The sequence below is a fragment of the Mustela nivalis genome (assembly GCF_964662115.1).
Source record: "Mustela nivalis genome assembly, chromosome: 18".
In the NCBI taxonomy this organism is placed as follows: Eukaryota; Metazoa; Chordata; class Mammalia; order Carnivora; family Mustelidae; genus Mustela; species Mustela nivalis.
This window is the reverse complement of record NC_139037.1, coordinates 54,795,527-54,814,832: the sequence shown is the minus strand read 5'-3', so window position 1 is coordinate 54,814,832 and position 19,306 is coordinate 54,795,527. Positions and strand designations below refer to the sequence as shown.

The window sequence follows — 19,306 nt, the reverse complement described above, 5'->3', positions numbered from 1 at the left end:
GTCCCTCTGCCTGTCTAACTTGAATCCAACCCGTTGTAGCTTCTCCTTCGCACCACTAAGTCCGCGCAGCTGCATTTTCTGTGGGCGGTCCCGGGAGGCTGACCCAACCCACAGAACAGCCCTCCCTCCTCGGGTTGGTAGAACTTTGATTCGGTCTGGCTCAATACCCACGCGCGTGACTTTACGTGTGCCCAAATGTGGGCTGTGAATTCCAAGCTGAGCCTCGTTTTGCAGAGAGGAAGGAGAGTGAGACAAGGCGGAGTGGGAAGCCCAAGAGCCTGGGGTTTGGAGGAGAGGAGCTGCTTAGAACCCGGGAAGCCAACGGTGGAGAAATCCGGCCGAGTAGAAAACGACCGAGGACTGGGGCTCGAACGGAGCGAGAGGATTGGACGCTGGGATTCGAGGGGGCGGGGATAGAACGCGGAGGGTTAAAAGGGGGCGGGGATAAAACCAGAGACTGGAATACCCGGCCAGGCGCACGCGAGGCAGAAACCCGGATTCCTGGATGTTGGATAATCGGGGGCGACCAGAAGCTCCGGAGGCCCGACGACCAAGTCGTGGACTAATCGCACTGGGATTGGACATATGCAAGTGGGAGACTTGGGTCTGGCACTCTAAATCGAGGGTGGGGGGCTGTGCTCGGGCTGGGTCTCCAGGATCGGATCGGCGGACCTTTGACTCAGCGTGGTAAGTATCGGAGGGGCCCGAGCTCCTGCGGGGCCTGGAGGCCTGTGGCTTGTGTTGGGCGTGCGGGCGTCTCCATCACCCGTCCTCGAAGCTCGCAGCCGCTCACAGCCTCAGCATCCCTGGCTGTGAGGCATGCGCAGTAGGGTGCTCCCTACCTCATCCCCTCCAGTTCCCAGCGCGGGGGGAGGGGGACGCCCTAGAGCGGACGAATTTATAGACATTCCCCACCTGCCACCGCCACCCGCCCCCGCTCCTCCCCCGCCACTCCCCACCCACCCCATCCCCCCTCCTTGCCCCGGCATGGGAAGCGGAAATGGGGCGGACGGTGCCAACGTCTGGCAGATGTTCATTTCAAATGGGTCTCGGACTGATGTTTTTCTCTAGACCCCGCAACTCAACCCTGGACCGGTTTCCCGCCCCCAACCCTGAATCTTGAAAGTCCTTCATGGGGAGGGGCGCACTGCCTTGCACCTCGTTCTCAGCAGAACCGCAAAAGGGATTAACGCGAATTGTTCCTCCTGGCTCTCTATGCGTTCACAGAGGTCCTCAGTTGACGTCCCTCTAACACTGGAGGTGTCTGGCCAAGTCCTTCAAGACCCCTTAGGTGGTTAAGGAGGGGTGAGCCGCCGGCCTGTATTCCTGGGTCTGTAAGGAGGAGGGGGTTGGGGACCCGGACTCCTGGGTCTGAGGCTGGGGACATGGAGAATGACTCTCTGTCCACCTCCCAGGTCTCTAGCGGGACATGGCTGAAGCGCACCAGGCTGTGGGCTTCCGACCCTCGATGACCTCGGACGGGGCCGAAGTGGAGCTCAGTGCCCCCATGTTGCAGGAGATCTACCTCTCCGGACTGCGTTCCTGGAAAAGGCACCTCGCCCGTTTCTGGGTGAGGAGGGCCACGGCTTGGTTTCCTTTCAGGAATCCAGTTAGGCTCCGGGGTGGGCGAGGCCCAACTCCAGCATCTTGGTGGTTCCACTAATGGGATCCTATCTCCCACTTCTGGGAATTTTGCTGTCGACTTTTAGAACCCCTTAAATAGCCGTTTCTGGGTTCTCTAAGGCTCACTTGGGAACCCTCAACCTCACCTACTGGGAACCTCTATTCACCTCTTAATAACATTTCCTGGACCACTTCCCTTTTTCCTCACACCCCCCAACCCAACTTTCACCCAATTTCTAGAATTCATACCCTATATTCCATGGTGCTCCCCTCAGCTTCCCCTTTCATCTCCAGGTTCTAATCTGGGTGCTCATTTCAGAACACTGTGACCTGATCAAGATCTTATCAGCCCTCAGCCAGTCTTGAAGGGCCCTTCTTCCCCCTAGCTCTTGTCCCTAGGTCTGGGGGCCATCTCCTTGCCCTTGCTTCTGAATCCCCAGTACATGTCTCCAGTAGGCGGTACACCTTCCCTGTGGTTCCCAGACGTGAACCTCCAAATGTCTATATCCACACTTCTCCATCATTACAGACCCTGCTGTCCTGGTCTGGGCTCGTTGTCCTTGCTTTAGAATGCCCATGCCCAACATCTAACCAGAGCCTATGCCTGCCCCCAGGGTCCCCAGTTTTAGAGCATCCAGAGTCCCCCTGGTGGTCATGTCCTGTCTGTGAACTCGAGTCTTAAACACCTGTGGGGTTGGCCAAGCCTGACAGCATCACAGCTTAGCTACTTACCAGCTGTGTGACCTTGGGCAAGGGTACCTCTCCAAGCCTGTTTCCCCACATGTCAAAAGGGGGCGATGATAACAGCCCCCCCCCCCACGGGACAGTCGTAAGGTTTAAGTGAATTCTTACACGTAAGCACCTGGCCTGTGTCAAGTGCGGAGTAAGTGTTAGCTTTTGATAATATTGTTCTTAATTCATTAATCAGATATCTATGGAGCATTTATTAAGGGTCTGCCACTGCTTGGGACACTGGGGACATGACAGGGAGCAGGACAGAATCCTGCCCTCGTGGAACTCTAGAGTTAGTTGGAGGAGAAGGCAATAAGGGGACAAATAAGCAAGATGGGGAGTATGTCAGATCCTGTGACTTGTGCGCTGGAAGAACAGAGAAGAACAGTAGAGCCAGGCTGGAAGAGGGAGGCTGGGGGTGTTGTCACTAAAAGAGGGGGTGGCCAGGGCCTGGAGGATCTCCTGAAGCAGAGACGTTTGGGCAGGCTAGATGGAACCTCTATAGCCTTATGAGTTGTTAAAATAGAGATATATCTGTTCCAGTGGACAAAAAGCCTCTACCCCAGACCTCTAAAGAGCTTTTGTTGTTGTTGTTAAGATTTTATTTTATTAACGATTTTATTTATTTATTTGATAGACAGAGATCACAAGTAGGCAGAGAGGCAGGCAGAGAGAGGAGAAGCTGGAGGAAGCTGGCTCCCCGATGAGCAGAGAGCCTGATGCGGGGCTCGATCCCAGGACCCTGGGATCGTGACCTGAGCCGAAGGCAGAGGCTTTAACCCACCACTGAGCCACCCAGGCGCCCCTAAGATTTTATTTTTAAGTAATCTTTACACCTGACATGGGGCTCGAACCCAGAGCTCTGAGATCAAGAGTCACACACTCTACTGACTGAACCAGCCACGTGCCATCCCCCACCCAAAGGCCTTTGTCAGCCGCTGCTAGGAACCCCCCCCCCCGCCCCTGCCCTCAGGCTAATTCATCAAATTAAAACATTACCATGTGGCCATTAGCCTGTGGTTAGATACACATGTATATACACACATATATTTTTTAAATTTAAGATATAGTTTCAGAAAAATGCACAGATTTTTAATATGTACAGCCCTTAAGTTTTTTTTTAAAGATTTTATTTATTTGACAGAGAGAGAGAGAGAGATCACAAGTAGTTAGAGAGGCAGGCAGAGAAAGAGAGAGGAGGAAGCAGGCTCCCGGCTGAGCAGAGATCCTGAAGCAGGGCTTGATCCCAGAACCCTGAGATCACAACCCAAGCTGAAGGCAGAGGCTTAACCCACTGAGCCACCCAGGTGCCCCACAGCCCTTGAATTTTGACAACAGCTGTGTAACCAATTTCCTAGCAAGACAGGCCATTCTAGAATGTTCCTTTGAGCCCTTTCCCGGTGCACCCCCCCCCCCAAGGCAACCACTGTTCCGATTTCTAGGCTTGCAGGTGGATTTTGACTGGTGCTGCATTGTTGACTATTCGGACCCCTAGTTTTGTGTCCCCCAGACTCTCTCATTAGTATTAATTAATTAGTATTAATGACCTGTGTCACAGGGCTGTTGTGCATCACGTGCAGTGGGTCATTTGGGCCAAGCATGTGGGACAGCGTCCGTGTGGGCTGTTCATCAGCAGGAGATCAGAGTGACTCCCGAGATGGTTTCCCAAAGCACATGGGACGTGATACCTTGCTTTGTATCTGTCGCATTAGGGTCCCGAGACCCTCTGGATGATTTGAGGGGGTTCACAGTGGCCCCTCCATGGCTTTGGACAAGTTCTTCAAACCTTTTGTCTTCTCAGTTTTTTTCACCCATGCAATGGGCATAGTGATATTTACTGCTATCTTACTGAGCAGCGGGGCAATGAGATGATTTATTGATGCTCCTGGTCCCTGGAAAGTGCTCGGGAGACATTTCCCCTTATTACGAAGCCCCTGTCCTACGACAATTCAGAGCAGCAGATAAAGGAACCTATAGCTGCTCTTAAAAAAGAATCATAGGCCGCCTCGGTGGCTCAGTGGGTTAAGGCCTCTCTCTGCCTTCGGCTCAGGTCATGATCCCAGGGTCCTGGGATCGAGCCCCACATTGGGCCCTCTGCTCAGCTCTCTCTCTCTCTGCCTACCTCTCTGCCTACTTGTGATCTCTGTCTGTCAAATAAATAAAATAAAATAAGAAGTCTTAAAAAAAAAAAAAAGGAATCATAAACAATGAAATCACCACGTTTGCCTATAAGCTTTTCTGGCCGAACCAAAGAAAGATCGTCAAGTGAATAAATCCCCAAGGAGAGGCAGAGTAGCAACAGAACAGGTCATGGTAATCATGTTTATTGAGTACCTACTGTGTGCCTGGCTCTGAGCTATGCAGTTTTCCTCCGTCCCCGCAGTCCCCTTGGCTTTATTTTTCTCCATAGTCTCTATTACCTTCTCTCACACTACCCTAAATACTTTTCTTGGGTAGCTGCTGTCTCTGTCCCCCAGGACAGCAGGACTTTTACTGTCTCTTCACTGCTCTAGGACTGCGATCAGCATTTGCCCAAGGACGTTTTCTCATCCCACACTCGTGACAGCCCTGTGAGCCCACTACTGGAATTGTTCCCATTCTAGAGATGAGAAAACTGAAACAGAGAATCCACTTGCTGGAGATCACTTAGCTTGTTAGTGACAGAGCCCAAGCTCTCATCCATGAACCCTGAGCCTTTTCTATTGGCTAAATGTGGAGAAAAGAGAGAACTCGATTTCTTCAGCCCTGATGCCAGTACCCCCACTAACAGTAGCTCTTCTCATACTCTCTGCGTGACCATGGACCGAAGTGTTTTCTTTTGTAAAATGAGGTCACTTAAGTACCACCTCACAGGGTTGCTGGGGGGATTTTCAGAGTTCATTCTTTTAGGTGGTGCTTAGAACAATGATGGTGCTTAGTCGTCAGACTTGGTTAAGCGTTAGTTATCTCCATGGCACTTCCCTGGGAGTCTGGTTAGTACCACAGGACTTTCATTCATCTCATGGTCATATAGTTCTAGAAGGTCTACCAAGCTCTAGACCCTGTGGCATATGGGTGATCATTTTGGCTGAGAGTAACCTCCTCCAGGGAACCCTCCCTGATTTCTTCAATTTGAGCAACTCGCCTCTGCAGGGCTTCTGTGCCTTATGTCCAGTAGAACTCACTTCATTCCTGACTAACCTCCCTGAGAGTAGGACCCAGATCTGTCTGGTCTCCCCTGGGTCTTGAACACCCAGCTCGGGGCTCAGCACACGCTGGGTGCTCTGACAGTATCTAAGAATGTTGCTCAGAGGAGTGATCATTGATTGAATGGGTGCTCTTTCCTCCCCACAGAATGACTTTCTCACAGGTGTGTTCCCTGCCAGCCCCCTCAGCTGGCTCTTCCTCTTCAGTGCAATCCAGCTCGCCTGGTTCCTCCAGCTGGATCCTTCTCTAGGACTGATGGAAAAGATCAAAGAGTTGCTGCCAGACTGGTAAGCTCCCCCATCTGAGCCTAGTATCCCTAATTCTCCCTCCAACCAGTGAGTTTCTCTCTCAGCATGGAATGCCTGCTAAAGAAAAGTAACCTCAAAAACAAATAAACAAATACATAAATAAAAAGAAAAGTAACCTCTGAGATTTACTTTGGGTCAGATTAATAAAGGTATGGCATGAGTAAAATGGAGGTGATTTCCTCCCTTTCTTGCTAAGAGGGACACTGACAAGCTAGAAAATGTCCAGATATGGTTATTTATGTACTGACAAAAATTGGAGTTATGCGGTGCTCCAGTTTTGTAGTCTTAGGCAAGAGATGTTATTCTCTTGTCAGTCTTCATTTATAAAGTGCAGGTAATAATAACTGGTTCCCATGATGGTTGGGAGAAAGAAACAAAAGCATGCCCATTTTGGAGGGGCACCCGGCTGGCTCAATTGGTGGAGCATGAGACACTTGATCTCAGGGTCGTGAGTTCAAGCCCCATGTTGAGCATGGAGCCTACATACATAAATAAACAAATAAATTCCTTTTAAAAAAGCATGCACATGATCCATTCAGTACAGTGCCAGGAGGTTACTAAACGGGAGTGGTTGTGTTATCCTAATTGTCATTTTGGGGAAAGATTTGGAACCCAGGTACAGGGGAAGTGACAGGTTCTAATGGTTCTAATTCTTGGCTTGGTCCTCCTGGGGAAGAAGGTTCCAGTTTTGTACAGACAGTCCCAAAAGGCAGACACAGGATCAGAGGTAGGATCAGAGGTAGGAACCAGGATCAGAGGTAGGAATTTCCAGGGAGTCCAGATTTACCCCGTCTACAGAGGGGAAGTAAGGGCCCCAAGTCCTTACTCGGAGGACCCAAGTCCTCTAGGTGGGCCTTGCTCGTGTGTCTGATGCCGCTTTGCAAACTTGCTGATCTGTGATAGTTTCCGATCTGCAGATCAGCGTTTCCTGAGTGTGTGTTAGAACCACCTGGGAGGCTTGTTCAAACACTGATGGCGGGGGCACCCCCAGAGAGTCTGTCCTAGTAGGTCTGGGTGGGGTCCGGGGATTTGCATTTCCAACCAGCTTCCAGGCCCTGCAGATGCAGATGCCAAGGGCCACACTTTGAGAACCATTGCTTTAAAGTATAATTTGATGCTGGGAGAGAGAAGTGTGTCCCTTCTTCTTCTTCTCCTCGTCCTCTTCCCCCTCTTCCTCTCCCTCCCCCTCCTCCTCCTCCTTCTTATTCTCCTTCTCCTTCTAAGATTTTATTTATTTGAGAGCGGAGGGGGGGGTGGAGAGCACATAAGTGGGAGGCAGACCAGAGGGAGAGGGAGAAGCAGACTTCCCACTGAGCAGGGAGCCCGAGGTGGGGCTCCATCCCAGGACCCTGGGATCATGGCAGGAGCTGAAGGCAGCCGCTTAACTGACTGAGCCATCCAGGCACCCCAAGTGTGTGTCCCTCCAAAAAAAAAAAAAAAAAAACCCAGCTCCCACGTATTAAGTACCTATCTGTTTCCATGGGAAGTGATTTTAGTAGCTTTGGTGTCATTGTTCAGGAAAGCAAGGGCTGGGTGGGGTTGGAGGGGAGGAACAGCCCGAGGCTGAGGGGCCAGGAAACCCAGGCCCCTTCTCTCTCTACTCCCCCAGGGGTGGGCAGCACCACAGGCTTCGGGGAGTCCTGGCAGCTGCGCTGTTTGCTTCGTGCCTGTGGGGAGCCCTGATCTTTACGCTTCATGTGGCCCTGAGGCTGCTTCTGTCCTACCATGGCTGGCTCCTTGAACCCCACGGAGCCATGTCCTCACCCACTAAGACCTGGCTGGTATGTGAGGGGCAGAGCCCTCCCTCCTTAGGCCTTTCGGGGACCCAATTCTCTGTCTCCTTCTCTCTGGTCTCTGTCCCCACCTTTCTGGAACCCTGTCCACCTCTCTCTGGTCTCTATTCCTCTTCCTGAGTTTCTGTCCCCCCACTTCCCTGGGTCTCTATCCCATTCTCTCTGTAGGTTGCCACACCACCCCCAAACCTGGTCCCCCACCCTAGTGAGGGGTGTAATGATCCACTAATTCCCGTTTCCCTCCAGGCCCTGGTCCGCATCTTCTCCGGCCGGAAAACAATGCTTTTCAGTTACCAGCGCTCCCTGCCACGCCAGCCCGTGCCCTCCGTGCAGGACACTGTGCGCAAGGTGGGTCTGCCTGGAGGACCTCCACCTGGGATGGGCTGGGATGGGCGGGGGCGGGCGGGGGGCGGGCAGGGGGCGTGACCTACCCTTTTCTTGCCGCTCAGTACCTGGAATCGGTCCGGCCCATCCTCTCCAACGAGGACTTCGACTGGACGTCCGTCCTTGCGCAGGAATTCTTGCGGCTGCAGGCGTCGCTGCTGCAGTGGTACCTGCAGCTTAAGTCCTGGTGGGCGTCCAATTACGTGAGTCCCAGACTCGGATCCGCAGGGTTCTGAGGGATCCTTAAGCCCCTGTAGGTCTAGGCCCCTCCCCGCCCCCATGCCCCGCCCACTCCCCCACCCCTTGCTCAATACTCTGAGCCCCGCCCCCCCTTCTATAGTTTAAACCCAGCCCCAGATGCTCCTCGAAGTTGCTCTTACTCTCCAGTATTCTGAACCCCATCCGTCATGGGCCGACATTTTGAGCCTCCCCACCCCATGCTCCGACATTCTGAGTCTGACTTCAATAATCTCAGCCTGCCCACCTCCACAGCCCGCCCCCAACCCTCCAGGACTGGAACCACAATTCCAGGACTTACCCAACATTTCAGCTCTCCCTTGGCAGGAGGCAAAAAACATTTTGAGCCCCCGCCCTCGGAGATGTTCTTGTTTTACCCGCTCCTTCTGCGCGAGGGCACCTCCCCCAGATGGGTTTCTATTCTGAGTTGAGGAGCTAGTAGGCTTTTGGTAGTACTCTGACTTGAGTTTCTTGGGAAACTGAGGCACAGAACAAGACAGCAGTTCACCCAAATCAGGGGTTATGGGTGTCCTTTTCTGTGGGAAGTCATAAATAGCCGCAGGCAGCGTGGGTTGAGGTGGAGGTAGCAGTGAAGGGACACACTGGGTGGTGTGAGTGCCTGAGGGATGGGGTGGTCTGGGGACACCACCACTGGCTGAGAGGATTAGGGCTCCAGGAGGAGAAGTTCTTAGGGCTGAGCCCTGAGGACTGGACAGAACTTGAATCTGTCAAGCTGGTCGGCAGGAGGGAAAGGGCTGAGCAGAGAGAGGTGAGGAAGTAAGGAGATTGCAGGGCAAGGGCTGGGAGCCAGGAGAGCTTTCCTCTGGTTGGAACAAAGGGTTGAAGGATGATCCTCACGAGAGGTGACGGCGGAGTGGTGGGGAGAGGCCTGAACTCCAGCTGAGGACCCAGGACTTTTTCTAGGGGATGCCAAGGAGCCATGGGAGGGTTCTGCACAGGGGTGGGGCGGGATCACCTCTGCTGTCGGGGAAAGACTGGAGGGAAGACAGTGGAGCCTGGGGGGCTGGAGAGGGTGTTGGGGGGGAGGACAAGGGGGAGAGGACAAGGCCTGAGTGGGGGATGAGGCAGAGTCGAAGGCAGGAGGGGAGGGCCACGCTGGGGGTGGGGAGATGGTGAGGATGGCACCCACGGGCCTCCCCTGAGGGCTCTCCCTGAGATGGGGAGAAGGGGAGCAGCTTTGGGGTGAAGCCACTGAGCTCCATGGGAGTGCCTGGGGGATGGTGGGGAGATGCCCTGGGGCAGCCTGACCCCTGAGTGAGGGCTCAGGAAAGAGGCCTGGGTGACAGCAAACGGAACCTTCATGGGCAGAAGGAAATTGAAACATTGTCCCCCAAGGGGCAGCGGCATGGAAAGGTCAGTCAGACAAACTCCATGGAGGGGACTGAGTCATGTCTGGAGGGGTAGGAGGAAAGCCAGACCTTAATTTTTACACTTTTTTCCCTTCAAGCTGTTTGGGCAAGGTTCTGTGCCAGTACATATGCTCATGTGTGTTCAGACGAACAGACAGCCACACACACACTGTATATATTTTGTTGTATCTCTAAGGCACTGCCCATTATAACATACCCCATTATCTTAAATACAACAAAGAAAACAAAACAAAAAAAAAAAACCAAGGCAAACTAAAGTCTGATACAGTGCTATCTTATCAGACTTTTTATCTATTTTTTACTTATGTTATATAAATTTTATTTATATAATATGTGTATTATATATATAACGTGTATTTATATATAATATAAATTTTATTTATATAATTATGTATAATCGTTTAAAAGATTTTGTGTATTTATTTGACAGACATAGATCACAAGTAGGCAGAGAGGCAGGCGGGGAGAGAGGGGGAAGCAGGCTCCCTGCTGAGCAGAGAGCCCGATGTAGGGCTCCATCCCAGGACCCTGAGATCATGACCTGAACCAAAGGCAGAGGCTTAACCCACTGAGCCACCCAGGTGCCCCTAATTATGTGTAATTTTTAAGTTATATAATATATAACATGATTATATATTATATAACTTACAGAAACATATTAAATATATGATATAAAATATATGTAACATATAATTTTTATTGTGATAAAATGGACAAAATACAAAATTTACCATTTTAACCATTTTTAAGTATACAGTTCAGTGGTATTAAGTACATCTGCAATGTCGTGCAACCATCACGACAATCTACTTCCAGAACCTTTCAACATCCCATAGAGAAACTCTGTACACATCCCCATTCCCACTTCCCCAGAGTGCCAGGTAAACTTTAGTCTACTTACTACCTCTAGGAAACTGTCTGTTTTGGAGTTTTCGTGTAAGTAGGATCATACATGATATGTCCTTTTGTGTCTGATTCATTTCACCTGGACTGATGTTTTCAGGGTCCACCCATGTCATAGTGCACATCAGGTTTCCATTCCTTTTTACTTATTTAAAATTCTTATTTATTTATTTGAGAGAGAGAGAGAACAAGTGAGTGGGAGGGTCAGAGAAAGAAGCAGATTTTCCGCTGAGCGGGGAGCCCGATGTGGGACTCGATTCCAGGACCCTGAGATCATGGCCTGAGGCACAGGCAGACACTTATCTGAGCCACTCAGGTGCCCCATTGTCATTCCTTTTTATATGAACATTCCATCGCAGAGGCACCTGGCTGGCTCAGTGGGTGGACCATGCGACTCTTGATCTCAGGGTTGTGAGTTTGGGTCCCAGATTGGGTGTAGAAAGGACTTAAAAATAAAATCTTTTGTTTTAAAAAAACCTACTCTAGGGCGCCTGGGTGGCTCAGTGGGTTAGGCCTCTGTCTTCGGCTCGGGTCATGATCTCAGGGATCGGGTCATGATCTCAGGGATCGAGGCCTGCGTCGGGCTCTCCGCTCAGCGGGGAGCCTGCTTCCCCTCTCTGTCTCTGTCTGCCTACTTGTATCCTCTCTCTCTGTCAAATAAATAAATAAAATCTTTTAAAAAAACCCCAACCCATTCTATGTATGGATTGACCACACTCGTTATCCATTCATCTGTTGATGGATACTTCGGTCTCAGTGGTATTTTTAAAAAATCTCCTATGTGGGGTGCCTGGCTGGCTTAGTCAGTTAAGCATCTGCCTTTGGCTCAGGTCATGATCCTGGGGTCCTGGGATTGAGCCCCAGGTCATGCTCTCTGCCCAGTGGGGAGCCTGCTTCTTCCTTGCCCTCTGCCTGCCAGCTGCCACTGCTTGTGCACACTCTCTCTCTGCCAAACAAATACATTTTTAAAATCTTTAAAAAAAAATAAGTCAAATCTTATATGATATCATTTCACATATCTTATTGTGCACCTAGCTTTTTTTAGTCGGCAGCTGTCTCAGTGCTCGCTCATTCCGCAGCAGTCAGATAGGTGCACCTTGATCTGTTTGGAGAGCTTGATGATATTCTAGGACATGAGTGTAGCACGGGTTAGCTAACAGATTCCCCAACTGTAAGACTGATAGGTTACTGCTAGTTACTGATCATGATGGCCTCCTGCATTGAGCTCTACCCTCCTGTTTGACAAGGCAAAGTCTGGGGCATCTTGCCGCTCCCACTGACCCACCCCCCGACCTTGGCCACAGCTGCCCCAGCCTTGCGTCTCTCTGCCCCACTCCTAGGTCAGTGACTGGTGGGAAGAATTCGTATACCTGCGCTCCCGGCACTCGCTGATGGTGAACAGTAACTATTACATGATGGTGAGATGGGGGAACGGGATTAGGAGCTGGGAAGGGGCTGGGTTCTTAGCTCCCCGGGTCTAGGGTTGGGATGTCTCTATAAAAAGTGGGGTTTAGGGTCAGTGACCCCCATCAGAGTCTAATTCACCATCTTGCCGACTGTTGGGGTCAGCATCTGTGTTTGGGATCTGTGCCCCGAGCAGGGGCCCGACCTGATCCCAGGCATTTTGCCATCCCCTCGGCTGGCCCCCAGGACTTCCTGTACGTCACTCCCACACCAGTGCAGGCTGCTCGTGCAGGGAACGCCGTCCATGCCCTCCTCCTCTACCGCCACCGGCTGAACCGCCAGGAGATCTTGCCTGTGAGAGCCCCCTCTCCCCAACCCATGGGCTGGGGTCGGAGGCTGTGGTCCTGTGGCTGTGTGGCCATGTGGGTCCTGGCAGGCCGCGTCATCCTGAGCCCATGGTCTCTTGCAGACTCTACTGATGGGAATGCGGCCCTTGTGCTCCGCCCAGTACGAGAAGATATTCAATACCACGCGCATTCCCGGCCTCCAAAAAGGTGAGGTTTCTCTGGCGTTCTCGCTGAGCAAGGCATACAGTATACATACAGTTTAGGGTTGAGCGCATGTTCTCCTGGGTTCGAATCCCAGCACCATTGCTCCCTAGCTGCGTGATCTCGGGTAGGTTGTAGCCCTCTCTGAGACTCAGTTTTCTTATCTCTAAAATGGGAAAATAAGGGTACATAGGGTCGGGAGGATTCTATGAGTATTTAGAACAGTGCGAGCCATACAGGACGGGCTTAATAAATGGTTCTTATTCTTTTTTAAAATTTATTTTGGAGAGAATGTGTGCATGTGCGGGGTGGCACAGGGAAGAGCAGAGGAGGAGGGGGAGGGGCAGGACAAGGATCCCAAGCAAACTCCCAGCTGAACAGGGAGCCTGGAACAGCTGGATCCCACCACCCTGAGATCATGCCCTGAGCCAAAACCAAGAGTCAGACACATAACCGCCTGAGCCACCCAGGCACCCTAAATGGTTCTTATTCTTGCAGTGTATCTGACCTTCCTGCCCTCCGCCCTTCTGTCCCCCCGACTCCCCCCAGATCACATCCGCCACCTCCGGGACAGCCGACATGTGGCTGTCTTCCACCGAGGCCGATTCTTCCGTGTGGGGACCCACTCCCCAAGCGGCCTACTCTCCCCACGGGCCTTGGAGCAGCAGTTCCAGCGAATCCTGGACGACCCCTCCCCCGCCTGCCCCCAGGAGGAGCATCTGGCCGCCTTGACTGCTGCACCCAGGTGAGAGTAAGAGGTCAGGGTCATGGAGGCCCAAACACCCTCTGGAGGTTGGGGAAAGGCAAGGTGGGGGGCCGGGCAGAAGCTGGGTGGGGTGCAGGGGTGGCCTGGGTTCAGGCACGTGTCTTTCCCCACTCTCCCTCCAGGGATATGTGGGCCCAGGTGCGGAGTTCCCTGAAGATCCAGGCCGAGGACGCGTTGGAGGCCGTGGAAGGAGCAGCTTTCTTTGTATCACTGGACTCCGAGCCTGCGGGGCTCACCAGGGAGGACCCTGCAGCTTCACTGGATGCCTATGCCCGTGCCCTCCTGGCTGGCAGGGGCCATGACCGGTGAGTCAGCCCCTGGAGTTGAACCCCACCCCAACCAGTGACCCCAGAACCTGGTATCCAGACCTAGGATTCTGGACACTAGACAAGCAGACCCTGGATCCCAGATCTGAGGACCACTGAACCCCACACCTGGACCTACAGACCTAGAGACCCCAAAGCCAGAACCTCAAGCCTGGGGACCTCAGGCTCAGAACCACAGAATCCTTCGATTTTCATCCAGGCATCCCAGACTCAGGACCTCAGTTGTGGGACTTACTACCTAGAGATCCTCAGACAACAACCTAGATGCACCCCCAGGCATCACTCTGATTTCTGAGGTTCCCAGAAGAGGCCCCCTAACCTCTCAGCAACTTGGGAGCCTTGACCCTTTCTGGGCATGTTCCCCCCCAAATCTTCCAATTTAACAAACCTTAGACGTGCCCAGAAACCATCTAGACCACCTGGTAGAGATCCCACCCTCTCAGAGAGCCCCAGATCAACCCTGGTTCCGGAAAAATCCATCCACCCTGACACTCCTATGTCCCACAGAACTCGAGCACCTGAGTTCCTTCTTGGTTCCCTGGTGACCACTTTGAGTTCTCCCCCTGCAGCTGGTTTGACAAATCCTTCACTCTGATTGTCTTCTCCAATGGGAAGCTGGGCCTCAGCGTGGAGCACTCGTGGGCAGACTGCCCCATCTCGGGACACATGTGGGAGGTAGGAGAGCCAACCCCCCACCTTGGGGACCATCAGCCCCACTTCCAAAGACCTTCCTCTCCAGGGTGTTACACTCAGGGGGACCAGGAACCTCGGTTCTTCCTTCATCAGGTTGAAAGGGTTGGATTTTCTTTGATCTGTAAGTTCCCATCCAATCCTAAGAACCTTAGCATCTCTATTTTATGTAGTCCCTAAATCATAGGGGGTGATATCTGTGCCCTATCAGGTTCCTTCTGTTCCATAGTGTTACACGGGGTGTTGGATGGGGCCCAGGGTGAGATCTGGCATGTATGTGGGGAAGGGAGGCCATTCTCAGGTCATAAGAGCAGTCCCCAGTAAGCACTGTTTCACAAATGAGAATTTCCCCCTTTGGTGGTACTGATAAATGAAACTGTCAATTCAGTTGACAGTTAAACCTCAGACCCCTCAGACCCTTTTTTTTTTTTTTTTAAGATTTTGTTTATTTACTAGACAGACAGAGATCACAAGTAGGCAGAGAGGCAGGCAGAGAGAGAGATGAGGAACCAGGCTCCCTGCTAAGCAGAGAGACCGACGTGGGGCTCGATCCCAGAACCCTGGAATCATGACCTGAGCTGAAGGCAGAGGCTTTAACCCACTGAGCCACCCAGGTGCCCCAACTCCTGGTTTATAATATTGAAACAAGGGGCCCCTGGGTGGCTCAGTGGATTTAAGCCTCTGCATTCAGTTCAGGTCATGATCTCAGGGTCCTGGGATGGAGCCCTGCATCAGGCTTCCTGCTCTGAGGGGAGTCTGCTTCTCCCTCTGCCCCTGCTCATGCTCTCTCTCTCTCTCAAATAAATAAATAAAATCTTAAAAAAATGTATATATTTAACAATCAGAATGGAGGCGGCCCCCTCTGGAGGTCCATGCTGTGTTGGGCTCTTCCTCTGCTGTCTCAGGATCCTGGTGGGGGTAGTGGGAGTGGTGGGAGTGGGGTGTCTTGGGAGGGCGGGGGCAGCTGTTGATGGCTCTTTGTCTACCAGTCAGAAGCAAAGGGTCAGTAAGGCCCCTCTGAGTGTTAGTATTAGTCCTACTCTCAATGAACTTGACCCTGAGAACCCACCTGTGAATATCAGAGGTTTCTGATTCCCAAGGACTGCCTCCCACCCCCAAACCCCAGAGGGACTTATGAAAAGAAGTCCCTGGTTAGACGGCTCTCAGCCCAGAGGGAAGAAAGGACTCTGACAGCCTCTGTTTGTACACAGTTCACTCTGGCCACGGAATGTTTTCAGCTGGGCTACTCGGCAGACGGCCACTGCAAGGGCCATCCTGAGCCCTCACTGCCCCAGCCCCAGCGGCTGCACTGGGACCTTCCAGAAAAGGTGAGACTGGGCTTTGGGGGCTCTCTTCCAAGTCCCACAGCCCCCTTGGCTTTGACTCGAAGCTCATCCCTACCCCCAAACTCAACCCCAACCCCGACCCCAGTCCCACCCTGACCCCCATCCTTAATGCAGACCTTCAGTGACATGTTCATCTCTGTCCTCATTTCTGCATTTCACCCCTACTCTGACTCGATTCCCACCTCCACTTCCAGCCCCACTCCCAGCTCTAACCCTACCCCATCTGTAACCCCAGCCATCCGTCCCTCCCTCTTCCTCTGGCAGATCCGTCTGTCCATCTCTCTAGCCCTGAGGGGAGCCAAGACCTTGTCTGGAAACATTGACTGCCACGTCTTCCCCTTCTCCCACTTTGGCAAGAGCTTCATCAAACGCTGCCATCTCTCTTCAGATAGCTTCACCCAGGTGGCCTTGCAGCTGGCCCACTTCCGGGTCAGTCGGGGCCCTCAGCCTCAGCCCCTTGCCAGGACTTTGGTTCCCCTGGGCCTGCCTTGTCAGTCCCTTTAATGACTCCTCTCGGTCATTGCCCTTGGGGGTCCGCCATCTTGATTTCTCTCTCCCGACCACATATTCCCTGAGTGGGAGGAGGCAGGAGGCCTACACAGAGGCGGGTCAAGTCTGTGAAGATTTCCAGAGACCAGCTGACAGGCTCCTCCCTTGTCCCCCAGGACAGGGGTGAATTCTGCCTGACTTATGAGTCGACTATGACTCGCTTGTTCCTGGAAGGTCGGACAGAAACGGTGCGGTCTTGTACAAGGGAGGCCTGCAACTTCGTGAGAGCCATGGAGGACAAAGAGAAAACAGTGGGTGAAGACCTCGTTTGAGGCTTTGGTCATTTCCATACACTCATTCCTACATTTGCAAATATTTCTGGAGTACCTTCATAGGACCAGACCCCATGATGGGCATTAAGGACAAAAGAGGAACCAGACCTGGTCTCTGACCTCTAAGAACTCACTGGTGGGGGGAGACAGAGATATTTCAGCAGAGTGTGATATATGCTTTCATGGGGGAGTACCCAACAGGGATTCTGGGTTCCACAATGTAGCGCTCTTTGATTATTTAACCTCTAGGTGACCTTGTGGCTTCCGTTGGTACCCTCCCATGTAGTCCCTATGTAACCTCTTTACTCAGAACCCCCCTGGGTACCTCTGTTCCCTCTCCCCCTACCTATTTTGGATCAGTGGAAGGAGTTGGGGCCCTAGATCAGACAGACCTGGGAACCTACCTGATTCTGCTTTGCTGTGTGACCCTGGGCAAGTGACGTCCCCTCTCTGAGCCTGTTTCCCCTTGGTAAAGTAGAATTGATATCTCTGCCTTGCAGGGATTTTGCAGGCTGGGTTGAGGCCAGGGGTATGTGACAAACTGCAGCAGTAAGCCCACTTCCTGTCTTTCCATGACCTGTCACCTCCCCCTGGGGGACCCCCAGGAACCCCAGCGCCGTGCTCTGTTCCGCCTGGCGGTGGAAAAGCACCAGGCTCTGCTGAAGGCAGCGATGAGCGGACAGGGAGTTGACCGCCACCTCTTCGCGCTCTACATCGTGTCCCAATTTCTCCACTTGCGCTCACCCTTTCTGGACCAGGTTGGGGTGCAGGGAAAGGGTTAGAGATGGAAGAGGGGAACCATGGGAGGAGAAGGGTACTTCAGGACAAGGAGGGTGAGGTGGGGAAAGGGGGTTAGAGGAGAGAGTCGGTAGGGGGCGCAGAGAGGGAAAAGGGGAAAAGAGAAGGGGATGGGACGGGGTGGGGGGGTGGTCAGGGAGAAGAAGAGGCGTGGCCCGCGGGGGGCGGGGTTAAAGGAGGTGTGGTCTGGAAGACCTGAGAAAAGGGCGGAATCAGGCAGAAGCCGAGAGGTGTGGTCCGAAAGGAGTTGAAGGGCTGGTGTCAGGGAGGGGAAGGGCGGAGAAACTTGATGATTTAGAAGTGAGAAAGGGCCAGAGGGGCAGGGAGCTGAGCCAAGGGGGCGTGGACTGGTGGGTCTGTCTGTCTTTATCGCAGGCTTGCCCATCTTCTGCCCCTCAGGTTCACTCGGAGCAGTGGCAGCTCGCCACCAGCCAGATCCCTGTTCAGCAAATCCACCTGTTTGACGTCCACAATTACCCTGACTACGTTTCCTCTGGTGGTGGATTCGGGCCTGTGAGTGAAACTGGGCCTGATCCCACCTCCCTGGACCCTAGACCCTGAGGGAGAAGGGCATTGGGGTCTGCACTCCGGCCTAGTGGGGGAGGAGGAGTTTGGAGTCTAGTTGGTTCCCCTCCCTCTGTCCCTCTCCAGGCCGATGACCACGGTTATGGCGTTTCGTACATCTTCATGGGGGATGACACCATTACCTTCCACATCTCCAGCAAAAAATCTAGCACAAAAACGGTGAGACAGACTTGAACACACACCCCTGGACCCTCCTCCCTCAGGACCCAGGGGTCTGGACTCCTAATTCCCTTCGCTCTTACAAAACCAACCAGTCTAGAATCCCAGCTCCCTGCTGCCCCTATGATCCAGGAAGCCCAGCCCCCTCCTCCCTCCGACCGGGGCATCGGGGATACCAGCCCTCCTGTTTTCCAGCACCGAGGAGCCCCTCTCCCAGTTTCTCCTGGACATGATGTATTTCTCCTTCCAGGACTCCCACCGACTGGGACAGCACATTGAGGATGCCTTGTTGGACGTAGCCTCCCTCTTCCAGGAGGGACAGCGTCCTAAGCCCAGATGCAGAGGGTTACCGGAGGAGGACTCGGGGCATGGGGGTAGCTGTCTCCCCTGCCACAAGAGGGGCTCCAAGGCAACCACAAAATCCACCAACTTTTGACCCCTCCCTGCAGGGAGCTGGTCTCCCCAAGAACTAGGGAGAGGGTCTCTACAACTGGGCTGGTGCAGGACAGAGGTGGCCTTTTGGGTTTGGAAAATCCCACATCTGGTCCAATAAAGATCCGTAAGCTGGGCTTGTGGTGTTTGCGGTGCTGTTGGGCTGGGCAGGGGTGGGAAAGGTGAGGATCAGGGTGGAGAAGGAGAAGAGTTCCCCTCCATCCCCAGGCCCAACCTGAATTCTCAGTTACAATCAGTTTCAGCTCCAACCCCCAACCCTGCCCATTCCATTGCACACCAAAGCCAAGCATCCAAGGCCCACCCCAGCCAAACAATCCCCTAAACTCTCATTAGTCCAGTTCCTGCAGCCCCAGTACCACTGCCTGCCCCAAAAGTAAAAATCGACACCATTCCACTCATCTAGTTGACACCCCTCAAATGAACCCCTCAAGATTCGTTTTTTTTAAGATTTTATTTATTTATTTGACAGACAGAGACCACAAGTAGGCAGAGAGGCAGGCAGAGAGAAAGGGGGAAGCAGGCTCCCCACTGAGCAGAGAGCCCGATGTGGGACTCAATCCCAGGACCCTGAGATCAAGGCTGAGGCTTACCCCCCTGAGCAACCCAGGCGCCCCATCCACTCAAGATTCTTATTACTCAACCCCAACCCCAGCCATTTCAACCTCTACCTCGGTGAGGGATTCAGCTCCCATAACCAGGAAATGCACCAACTAATGTTCCCCCTGCACTACTGTCAATTCCAATAACCAACAATTCCAAAACACCACACCCCACTACACCCAAAACCTCAACCACAATTCAGAGCATACGACCAGCATGAAAATGTCCAACCCTAAACTCCCATCACCCCACT

At 52.8% G+C, this 19,306-nt stretch overlaps 1 protein-coding gene across 7 annotated transcripts; it reads left to right on the top strand.

Moving 5' to 3' along the window:
- The first annotated feature begins 110 nt into the window (after positions 1 to 110).
- CPT1C (carnitine palmitoyltransferase 1C) lies at positions 111 to 18,569 on the top strand. Of its 7 annotated transcripts, none has more exons than XM_082710261.1 (20): positions 111 to 687; positions 1,072 to 1,305; positions 1,416 to 1,570; positions 5,689 to 5,828; positions 7,459 to 7,630; positions 7,889 to 7,990; positions 8,092 to 8,229; positions 11,898 to 11,975; positions 12,208 to 12,315; positions 12,431 to 12,515; positions 13,059 to 13,254; positions 13,398 to 13,580; positions 14,171 to 14,276; positions 15,503 to 15,619; positions 15,902 to 16,066; positions 16,303 to 16,437; positions 17,064 to 17,216; positions 17,656 to 17,769; positions 17,908 to 18,000; positions 18,251 to 18,569. In XM_082710261.1, the coding sequence occupies exons 3-20, from the start codon at positions 1,430 to 1,432 to the stop codon at positions 18,434 to 18,436; spliced, it is 2,412 nt and encodes an 803-aa protein (XP_082566387.1). In that variant the 5' UTR covers positions 111 to 687; positions 1,072 to 1,305; positions 1,416 to 1,429; the 3' UTR covers positions 18,437 to 18,569. The 7 variants fall into 7 exon arrangements, with proteins under 7 accessions (XP_082566387.1, XP_082566388.1, XP_082566392.1 ...); XM_082710262.1 differs by having other exon boundaries at positions 113 to 687; positions 1,228 to 1,291; XM_082710260.1 differs by having other exon boundaries at positions 190 to 687; positions 1,228 to 1,305.
- The last annotated feature ends 737 nt before the right edge of the window (positions 18,570 to 19,306 follow it).